We start from the raw sequence: 12229 nt of genomic DNA, 5'->3' as shown, positions 1-12229 counted from the left end.
CTGAGCACGCACCCCTGAGGGGCCTCCGTGTTGAGGATCAGTGTGGCGGATGTGTTGTTACCTACCCTTACCACCTCGGGGCGGTCCGTCAGGAAGTCCAGGATGCAGTTGCAAGGGAGGTGTTTAGTCCCAGGGTCCTTAGCTTAGTGATGAGCTTTGAGGGCACTATGGTGTTGAACGCTGAGCTGTAGTTAATGAATAGCATTCTCACATAGGTGTTCCTTTTTTCCAGGTGAGAAAGGGCAGTGTGGATTGCAATAGAGATTGCATCATCTGTGGTTCTGTTGGGCCGGTATGCAAATTGGAGTGGGTCTAGGGTTTCTGGGATAATGGTGTTGATGTGAGCCATGACCAGCCTTTCAAAGCACTTCATGGCTACAGACGTGAGTGCTACGGGTTGGTAGTCATTTAGGTAGGTTACTTTAGTGTTCTTGGGCACAGGGCCTATGGTGGTCTGCTTGAAACATGTTGGTATTACAGACTCAGACAGGGAGAGGTTGAAAATGTCAGTGAAGACACTTGCCAGTTGGTCAGCACATACTCGGGGTACACGTCCTGGTAATCCGTCTGGCCCTGCGACCTTGTGAATGTTGACCTGTTTAAAGGTCTTACTCACATCTGCTACGGAGAGCGTGATCACACAGTCGTCCGGAACAGCTGATGCTCTCATGCATGCTTCAGTGTTGCTTGCCTTGAAGCGAGCATAGAAGTAATTTAGATTGTCTGGTAGGCTCGTGCCACTGGGCAGCTCGGCGGCTGTGCTTCCCTTTGTAGTCTGTAATAGTTTGCAAGCCCTGCCACATCCGACAAGCGTCTGAGTCGGTGTAGTACGATTAAATCTTAGTCCTGTATTGATGCTTTGCCTGTTTGATGGTTCGTCGGAGGGCATCGTGGGATTTCTTAGAAGCTTCCGGGTTAGAGTCCCAATCCTTGAAAGCGGCAGCTCTACCCTTTAGCTCAGTGCAGATATTGCCTGTAATCCATGGCTTCTGGTTGGGGTATGTACGTACAGTCACTGTGGGGACGACGTCATTGATACACTTATTGATGAAGCCAGTGACTGATGTGGTGAACTCCTAAATGCCATCAGAAGAATCCCGGAACATATTCCAGTCTGTGCTAGCAAAACAGTCCTATAGCTTAGCATCAGCGTCATCTGACCATTTCTTTATTGACCTAGTCACTGGTGCTTCCTGCTTTACTATTTGTAAGCAGGAATCAGGAGGATAGAATTATGGTCAGCTCTGCCAAATGGAGGGTGAGGGAGAGCTTTGTACGCATGTCTGTGTGTGGAGTAAAGGTGGTCTAGAGTTTTTTACCTCTGCTTGCTCATTTAATATGTTGGTAGAAATTAGGTAAAACGGATGAGGATGAGTGATTTCCTGTTTGCTTATGGCCTTATACAGCTCATTGAGTGCGGTCTTAGTGCCAGCATCGGTTTTTGGTGGTAAATAGACAGCTACGAAGAATATAGATGAAAACTCTCTTGGTAAATAGTGTGGTCTACAGCTTTTCATGAGATACTCTACCTCAGGCGTTGGTAGGATATACGTGATCGTAGTTCATCTATTTTATGTACGTTGGCGAATTGGACTAATGGTAAAGGCAGATTACCCACTCGCCATCGGATCCTTCCAAGGCACCCCGACCTACATCCCCAATATCTCTGTCTTTCTCCTGTGAATGATGTGGATGAGGGCGTAAGTAAAGTAAATCCTTTGCGTCCGACTCGTTGAAGAAAAAAATCATCTTCCAGTACGAGGTGAGTAATTGCTGTCCTGATATCTAGAAGCTCATTTCGGTCATAAGAGACGGTGGCAGAAATATTATGTAAAAAAACAAGTTACAAATAACACGTAAAAACATAGACAATAACACAATTGGTTAGGAGACCGTAAAACGGCAGCCATCTCCTCTGGCGCCATTGTAATACTAGGGGTTTAAATACTTTCTGAAGGCACTATATAGAGCATCAGGATCTAACAGCTTATACACACAGGACATGTCAGAAGTGGCATCTTTCTTTTTTTGAGAGGTAATGTTTAGCAAGTACTACTTCCTCTGGTTTGAGAGGAATATTATATGTTTCTCTTCTGTGGGCCTCCCCTCTCTCTATGTTCTCTCTCTTCCTTGCTTTCTGAAGATGGATCTCCTATTATTACAGAGACAGAATAGTATCAGTGCCGTAACAATATGGATTATTCTGAACAGAAAAACACAGAAGTAATATGAACAATAGGCGAATAATATTTACCTGAATTGAGCTAGGTAAAATATGGGATCACTAATGCTCCTTAACGATATTAGCAGTTCACTCAATCTACAGCCTGATTAACATTCAACTGTCCTAACCTATCACTAACAACAATACCTGTGTTCTCTGTCACTTTAACAACAAAATTGACACACGTGCAGCCATGGGACAAACAGATGAGTTTGTCTTAGATTGTTAACATGTAAACTATATTTTGTCTCCATTGTTTATTGAAAGCAAATAAATGTGCACAATGACCACTTGCTGTTTCATACATCATTACAGTTGTTGGTTACTAGTAGCTAGCTGGCAAATTTTAGCCATATTTACATTTACATTAAATCAGTTAAAATACCATAAAACAAGACTCGGTATCTATAACAAGATGAAACATGCTGAAATGAGCCACTTACGACCCCCCACATGGCAGTGTCTTGTCATTCTTGCTAGCAATCTGGCCATATAGAATCACAACAGTCTGACCTCTGCCCCATGGAAGCGCTAGAATCGTTTTCGTGTCGTTGCCAGCAAACCCATATATGAAATGCTACAAGTAAATAATTGTGTTGCAAACACACACACACAATCTATTCACTTACTCCTGCAAATACAATAACCGTCTCTGTGTTTGCTGAGCTGCATCTCTCACCCTTTTTCTCAAGAAGAAATTCTGTATGTCCATCTTCTTTAAGTTAGAAAAACAATGATAACTCCGCTATCCAGCTTTGTTTTCTCAACCAACCCAACAACAGATGGCAAGTTAATTGAGCTGACGATACTAAACATAGCTAATGTCATGTTAGCCATAAGTTAGCTAGCTTCATTAGAATAGTTTTGCATATTTGGACAAATTAAAAGCCCAATGAATACTCGCCTTTGTGTAATGATTTAACTCCCACCTCTTATGGGACATTTATTTTGAAGGCACGTATAAATAACTGCACGAGGACAGACAGTGACGGACAGGCTGACACACACGTCACAGTTACAACTAGTAGCGATCTAGAATTTGCTCAAAAATGTGTTTTTCAAAGATTACAAAGAAACGGAAAGTAGACAATGAATGTAGGGTGTTACAGCAAGAGTGGACATTGAAATATTTGTATATTGAGGTATCGGGGAAGGCTGTGTGCTTAGTGTGCAAAGACACCATCGCTGTCTTGAAAGACTAACGTTACAACTTGTCCCGACACACACCAGACAAAGCATGCAGGGAAATATAGGAATATGTCTTCTGAGCAGAGGGCAAGTGCATTGAAAGAGTTGCTTTCTCAGTTGCAAAAGAAGCAAGGACTTTTCACAAAACTGCATTCAGCAAACAACGGAATTGTGGGAGCTAGCTATGTACTGTCCCACACAATTGCTAAACATAGTAAAACATTTGCTGAGGGCGAATTCATTAAAGAACGTTTAATTGACTCTGCAGCAATACTTTGCCCCGACAAGAAAGAGCTGTTTGAAAATGTTTCGCTGTCAAGACGAACAGTGACCCGGTGTGTTGAGAACATCGCAGAGAATATGGAACAACAGTTGAAAGACAAGGTAAAGGATTTCATCTATTTGTCTTTGGCCCTGGGTGAGACCACGTGACACGGCACAGTTGTTGATATTCTTACAAGGCAAAATCCCAGACTTTGAAATTACAGAGGAGTTTGCTTCAGTGCAGTCAATGAAGAGCACAACCACAGGGAAATATTTATTGGAGGAGGTTAATAAGTGTGTGGCAAAGCTGGGACTGAGTTTTGAAAAGTTATCCAGTGTGACCACTTATGGGTGCCCAAACTTGACAGGAAAAAACGTTGGCCTTTTGAAAAGAATGCACGATCAAGTAGCTGAGCTGAACCCAGATTAGAAAATTATTTTCCTGCATTGCATTATTCATCAGGAGGTGCTCTGTAAATGTGTTCTGAAAATGAGCCATGTTGTGGATACAGTCACTAAAGTGGTAAACTTCATAAGAGCAAAATGTTTAAACCACAGGTAGTTTGTCTCACTGTTGGAAGAGACAGTCGGGTCATGCAGATCTCCCCTGCCACACAAACGTGAGATGGCTGAGTTTGGGGAAGGTGCTTAACCTGTTTAGGATAGGGGGCAGTATTTTCATGGCCGGATAAAAAACGTACCCGATTTAATCTGATTACTCCTGCCCAGAAACTAGAATATGCATATAATTGTTTGATTTGGATAGAAAACACCCTAAAGTTTCTAAAACTGTTTGAATGGTGTCTGTGAGTATAACAGAACTCATATGGCAGGCCAAAACCTGAGAAGATTCTATACAGGAAGTGCCCTCTCTGACCATTTCTTGGCCTTCTATAGCCTCTTTATCGAAACAGAGGATCTCTGCTGTAACGTGACATTTTCTAAGGCTCCCATAGGCTCTCAGAAGGCGCCAGAATGGGGAATGATGACTCTGCAGTCCCTGGCTGAAAAACAGTAGCGCATTTGGATAGTGGTCGATCTGAGAACAATGAAACGGGCGTGCGCATGCACGTGAAGAGTCCATTTTACATTTTCAGTCTTTGAACGAAAACGACGTCTCCCGGTCGGAATATTATCGCTATTTTACAAGAAAAATCGCATTAAAATTGATTTTAAACAGCGTTTGACATGCTTCGAAGTACGGTAATGGAATATTTTGAATTTTTTTGTCACGATACGCGCCGGCGCGTCACCCTTCAGATAGTGTCTTGAACGCAAGAACAAAACGCCGCTATTTGGATATAACTATGGATTATTTGGAACCAAAACAACATTGGGTGTAAAGTAGAAGTTTCGGTGGGTATGCTAGTTCTGAACGTCACATGCTAATGTAAAAAGCTGGTTTTTGATATAAATATGAACTTGATTGAACAAAACATGCATGTATTGTATAACATAATGTCCTAGGAGTGTCATCTGATGAAGATCATCAAAGGTTAGTGCTGCATTTAGCTGTGGTTTTGGTTTTTGTGACATTATATGCTAGCTTGAAAAATGGGTGTGTGATTATTTCTGGCTGGGTACTCTCCTGACATAATCTAATGTTTTGCTTTCGTTGTAAAGCCTTTTTGAAATCGGACAATGTGGTTAGATAAAGGAGTGTCTTGTCTTTAAAATGGTGTAAAATAGTCATATGTTTGAAAAATTGAAGTTTTTGGATTTTTGAGGAGTTTGTAATTCGCGCTAGCGGAACATCTAGATGTAAGAGGTTAAAAGGGTGTGGGACCTGAAGTCGGAGATTGCTGAGTTTCTGCAAATGAAAGGAAAATATGTGGATTTCCCTAAACTGCAAGATAAAGAATGGTTGGCTGATTTTGCCTTCACCGTGGACATCATGGCCCTCATGAATGAACTGAATTCCAAACTACAAGGGAAGGGCCCTTTGCACATCAGATGTACAGCCTTGTCAAAGCCTTCAAGGGAAAATTACTCCTCCTGACCCGCCAAGTAGAAGCCAACAATCTCACCCACCTTCCGACACTACTAGTCTGTTCCCTATCAGATGACCTGCGGGAGAAGTATCCATCGCTGCTGCGTGCTTTGAATGGTGAGTTTTCTTGTCGTTTTGAGGATTTCAAAGTGTTGGAAAATGACATGTTGTTGGTTTCCTCTCCTTTCACCTTCAATGTGGATAACGCTTCCACTGACCTGCAACTTGAGCTTATCGATCTTCAGTCAGTGATTGGAGAACTATTTAATTGACACTGACAAGGTTTTATGCATCTTTTGTTGAACAAAACTTTCCAAAGATTAGGAGTCATGTTCAGAAGATGTTTGTACTGTTTGGGTCAGCCTATGTATGTGAACTGACATTTTCAGTGATGAAATATAACAAGTCAAGTCACAGATCATCTCTTACTGATGCTCGCCTCTCAACAAACCTGCACATAGTGACGTCAGAAACTATACCTGACTTCACTTCTCTAGTCAATTCCCACCAGAGACTTCACTCCTCACACTGATTGAGTAGTTTAAATGTAATGTTGAGCTCTCTCTCTTGCTTGTGTTTTTGTGCATACCCGTTAACAAGAGTTCTGTCCGTGGTGCTGAATGCACAGTGTACTTTTCCCTCCATGTAGTTCATTGCATGTTTAATAATGAAAATACCTACCAAAAGGAGAACATGGATGTGGTTTATTTCTCTGCATGTTAAAAAAGTAAAATAAGTAACATATCAAGATGTGATTTACAGTAGATATATCTGTCAACAGTCATACACATTATGTATAATCCTGTAACTTCCGGCGCTGACAGAGATGCAGTATTTTGCAGTATTTCGTTTTTTTTATGTATTATTTCTTACACTGTTACCCCAGGAAATCTTAAGTCTTATTATATACAGCCGGGAGGAACTATTGGATATAAGAGCAATGTCAACTTACCAACATTATGACCAGGAATACGACTTTCCGGAAGTGGATCCTCTGTTTGGTCCACCACCCAGGACAATGGATCGGATCCCAGCAGGCGACCCAAAACAACGGTGCCGCAGAAGGGGCAGACGGAGCGGTCTTCTGGTCAGGCTCCGTAGATGGGCACATCGCTCACAAGTATACTACTCGCCAATGTCCAGTCTCTTGACAACAAGGTAGACGAAATCCGAGCAAGGGTTGCCTTCCAGAGAGACATCAGAGATTGTAACATTCTCTGTTTCACGGAAACATGGCTCATTCAGGATACGTTATCAGAGTCGTTACAGCCACCTGGTTTCTTCACGCATCGCGCCGACAGAAACAAACATCTCTCTGGTAAGAAGGGCGGGGGTGTATGCCTTATGATTAACGAGTTGTGGTGTGATCATAGCAACATACAGGAACTCAAGTTCTTTTGTTCACCTGACCTAGAATTCCTTACGATCAAATGCCGACTGCATTATCTACCAAGAGAATTCTCTTCGATTATAATCACAGTCATGTATATCCCCCACCCCAAGCAGACACCTCGACGGCCCTGAAAGAACTTCATTGGACTCTATGTAAACTGGAAACCACATTTCCTGAGGCTGCATTTATTGTAGCTGGGGATTTTAACAAGGCTAATCTGAAAACAACGCTCCTTAAATTTTATCAGCATACTGAATGCGCGACCCGTGCTGGCAAAATTCTGGATCATTATTACTCTAACTTCCGCAACGCATACAAAGCCCTCCCTCGCCCTCCTTTCGGCAAATCTGACCACGACTCCATTTTGTTGCTCCCAGCCTATAGACAGAAACTAAAACAGGAAACGCCTGTACTCAGGTCTGTTCAATGCTGGTCTGACCAATCTGAATCCACGCTTCAACATTGCTTCGATCACGTGGACTGAGATATGTTACAGATAGGGTCGAACAACAACAATGATGTATACGCTGATTTGGTGAGCGAGTTTATTAGCAAGTGCATCAGTGACGTTGTACCCATGGCGACTATTAAAACCTTCCCCAACCAGAAACCATAGATTGATGGCAGCATTCGCGCAAAACTGAAAGCTCGAACCACTGCTTTTAAATCAGGGCAAGGAGACCGGAAACATGACCGAATACAAACACTGTAGCTATTCCCTCCGCAAGGCAATCAAACAGCTAAGCCTCAGTATAGAGACAAATTAGAGTCGCAATTCAACGGCTCAGACACGAGAGGTATGTGGCAGGGTCTACAGTCAATCACGGACTACAAAAAGAAAACCAGCCCCGTCACGGACCCCGATGTCTCAGACAAACTTAACAACTTCTTTGCTCGCTTTGAGGACAATACAGTGCCACCGACACAGCCCACTACCAAAACCTCAGAGCATCCTCAGAGCATGCGCAGACCAGCTGGCTGGTGTGATAACGGACATATTCAATCAATCCCTATCCCAGTCTGCTGTTCCCACATGCTTCAAGAGGGCCACCATTGTTCTTGTTCCCAAGAAAGCTAAGGTTACTGAGCTAAACGACTATCGCCCTGTAGCACTCACTTCTGTCATCATGAAGTGCTTTGAGAGACTAGTCAAGGATAATATCACCTCCACCCTACCTGACTCCGTAGACCTACTCCAATTTGCTTACCACCCCAATGGGTCCACAGACGACGCAATCGCAATCACACTGCCCTAACCCATCTGGACAAGAGGAATACCTATGTAAGAATGCTGTTCATCGACTACAGCTCAGTATTTAACACCATAGTACCCTCCAAACTCCTCATTAAGCTCAAGACCCTGGGTCTCGACGCCGCCATGTGCAACTGGGTCCTGGACTTTCTGACGGGACGCCGCCATGTGGTGAGGGTAGGAAACAACATCTCCACCCCGCTGATCCTCAACACTGGGGCCCCACAAGGGTACGTTCTCAGCCCTCTCCTGTACTCCCTGTTCCCCCACGACTGTGTGGCCATGCACGCCTCCAACTCATCAAGTTTGCAGACGACACTACAGTGGTAGGCTTGATTACCAACAATGACGAGATGGCCTACAGGGAGGAGGTGAGGGCCCTCGGAGTGTGGTGTCAGGAAAAGAACCTCACACTCAATGTCAACAAAACAAAGGAGATGATCGTGGACTTCAGGAAACAGCAGAGGGAGCACCACATCGACGGGACAGTAGTGGAGAAGGTGGAAGGTTTTAAGTTCCTCTGCGTATACATCACGGACAAACTGAAATAGTCCACCCACACAGACAGCGTGGTGAAGAAGGCGCAACAGCACCCCTTCAACCTCAGGAGGCTGAAGATATTCAGCTTGTCACCAAAAACACTCACAAACTTTTACAGATGTACAATCGAGAGCATCCTGTCGGGCTGTAACACCTACACCACCCGATGTCACAGGAAGGCCAAAAAGATCATCAAGGACAGCAACCACCCAAGCCACTGCCTGTTCACCACGTTATCATCCAGAAGGCGAGGTCAGTATAGGTGCATCAAAGCTGGGACCGAGAGACTGAAGAACAGCTTCTATCTCAAGGCCATCAGACTGTTAAACAGCCATCACTAACATTGAGTGGCTGCTGTCAACATACTGACTCAAATCGCTAGCCACTTTAATAATTAAAAATTGGATGTAAATGTTTCACTAGTCACTTTAAACAATGGCACTTTATATAATGTTTACATACCCTACATTACTTATCTCATATGTTTATACTGTACTCTATACCATCTACTGCATCTTGCCTATGCTGTTCGGCCATCGCTCATCCATATATTTATATGTACATATTCTTATTCATTCCTTTACACTTGTGTGTAAAAGGTAGTTGTTGTGAAATTGTTAGATTACTTGTTAGATATTACTGCATGATCGGAACTAGAAGCACAAGCATTTCGCTACACTCACATTAACATCTGCTAACCATGTGTATTTGACCAATAAAATTTGATTTGATTTTGTAATAAGATTCTGGCCCGCAATGGCAAAAAAGATATTCTAATGTGGCCCTCCATGGAAAATAATTGCCCAGGCCTGTGCTAGAAGGATGTCATGTCCTGCCATTGGATGAGTGGGTGAGTGACTGACTTTTTCCCCTCATATCATATTGTTTTTCGGTGGCTATACACAGCTAGAGATGCAGGTGTCATTTGGTTAGCTAGCAATAACTTGAACAACTGTTATACAGTTAGCATATCTTTTGCGTTCGCAAATTCACTCTGGCTATCTACTCCAATTTCAGAGCACTCTCGTCTGACTGTGCCAGAGCGCAGAACAACTGATGAATTTACAAACGTGCAACAACTGCTGAATATGATCATAAACATAGGCAAAAAAAGTTATAGTTAGTCAAGAACACAGTAGATAAAATGTAAACAGCCTAATCAGCTCTGCTCCGGTGAGTAAAATGGTCAGAATGAGGTGTATGGGATCAACATCATACCAAATGTATTCGCAAATGTAAATTCCCAATCCACCAATATAAATCACTTTCCACAAATGTGAAATCAGCAATCCACAAACGTAAATCACCAGTCCACAAATGTAAATCACCAATCCACAAATGTAAATCACTTTCCGCTGTCACGACACCCGCCGAAGTCGGCCTCTCTCCTTGTTCGGGCGGCGTTCGGCGGTCGACGTCACCGACGTCACCTTACTAGTTGCCACCGATCGATGTTTCACTGTTCGTTTGGTTTTGTCTTTATTGTGTACACCTGTTTTTGATTTAGCTAATTATGTTAATTATTTAACCTCTGCATTTCCTGTTTGTCTTGTCGGTGATTGTTTCCTGTTTTGTGTGTAGTTGGAGGTGTTTCTCCAAACTATGTATTTTCCTATGAGAAGATTTATTGATATTTTTAGTAAACACGTTTGTTTACATTTATCCCTGTGTCCTGCGCCTGACTCCTCTACTTCTCTAAAGAAAACCATTACATCCGCAAATGTAAATCGCTATCCACTGCGGTGTCTATTAATTGTCCAAACCCATGGCCGCTTTCTCACTCTATATTGATTGCTATAACATTTTCACAAATCCCTTAGTATATGTAATTCCCAAACATTCTAAGAATTTATGAAAACGTGAAAATGACCAAATTGGTCACTTGTCAGATTATTATTTATTTTTTTCAGTATCATATTCTTCCTGGGGGTGTATATGAACAGATTTTAATACATTTTCATGTTGCTAAAATGCTGTCAGTTCCACGTTATATGCAACAATGTTTCATACACATAACTTATTTTCAAAGAGATGGCTAACAACCGCAAGCACGCTGCAATAAAAAACACAGTCCCACTCATCAGATGATGATAATTTGAAAATTAACTTATTTTTGAAAGTTATCCTTGAAAAAGGAGAAGCTAACAAATGAGCAACAACATCCTGTTTGATAACACCTGCTGCAGCCTCTGCAAACTAGCCGGCAACAAAAGCTAGCTAGCTGGACCATAGGAAAACTACTGCTCGCTATTGCTCAGTGACTTGTTGGCCTTCAAGAAGGCAGAAGTTTCCATGTTTTTGTAAAGTTGAATTGTAGATGCCTTTATCTAGCTTCTGATGGCCTAGCCAATGGCTGACTTAGCTAGCTAGATTTATATCCCCAGAGACTAGCAAAGAAAAATCCTGATTTAAAAAAAATAAATATGAAAAGATTAAATCAGAAAATCATTGAGAATAACAATATAAATTCTAATTATTTTGATATTATTATAATCATTATTTTATAAATCCATACTGGACATTTAGAACTCTTATTATGGTGGTGATTTGACAAAATTACAATCATGGTCTTGAATTGGACTCGTATGTTTCTGGTCGCGGTCTTGACTATCTCAGACCTCTTGTCCCCCTTCTGGTCTCTTGGTATTGACTCAGACTCGATTTGCTCCAGTCAACAATTTCACTAGAAAACTAACCTACAACTAGACACCAATGCACAACCAATCCATATGCTAATGACAGTAGGCCTATAAGGTGACCGCAAAAACACTTTAGTAAAGCCTGTAAAACACTACAGTGAATACTATATAAATATAGTAATACTACAGTATTTATGTGGGTAATTTGTTCACCCAGGCAGTACTGACCTGTTATTGGATCTAGACTGACTCCGGCAGTCAGCACCACATTTCCTGTCATGGGGTCCAACATGGGAGAGCCCACCTGGATGGGCTGGGGCAGTCGGGTGAGGGGGCACACATGCACACCTCCCAGGGGGTACACCAGCCCAGTCTGAGGGTGGATGGTCACAGCTAAAATGGGCACCAGGACGCCTGTGTCAGGGTCACACATGGGTCTCCCTAGCAGCAGTCTTTGTCCAGGGCGGAGGCCCCTCAGTTGGGTGGTCACGGGCTGGGCTGAATGGCGGGAGAGGGGGTATGGCACAAACGGCAGGAGGGGAAACTCCCACTTTCTCATATCCCCTGATAACAAGGAGCAGGACATTTTAAGTATCTACAACCTTATCTAAATCATACATTTGGATTTGAGTGAATCTAAATCATTACTATGCCTTTTAAAAGTGAAAGAGTGTGAATTGTTTGTATGTGAACTTGTTGTACGTAAACTTACAAAGTTAAAGTGCATTACGAAGTCGTA

General features: G+C 42.6%; 1 protein-coding gene across 1 annotated transcript in view; it reads right to left on the bottom strand.

Moving 5' to 3' along the window:
- The window catches only part of LOC123729204 (uncharacterized), a 46278-nt gene that overhangs the window by 14560 nt on the left and 19489 nt on the right, over positions 1–12229 (bottom strand). The window contains exon 15 of the mRNA XM_082966089.1: positions 11719–12054. Coding sequence (XP_082822215.1) covers positions 11719–12054 — 336 coding nt within the window. The remainder of the gene's footprint in view (positions 1–11718; positions 12055–12229) is intronic.

Source organism: Salmo salar, chromosome 20 (genome assembly GCF_965601325.2).
Source record: "Salmo salar chromosome 20, fSalSal1, whole genome shotgun sequence".
Taxonomy (NCBI): domain Eukaryota; kingdom Metazoa; phylum Chordata; class Actinopteri; order Salmoniformes; family Salmonidae; genus Salmo; species Salmo salar.
The sequence above is the reverse complement of the archived record's forward strand: the minus strand, read 5'-3'. Positions and strand labels throughout refer to the sequence as shown.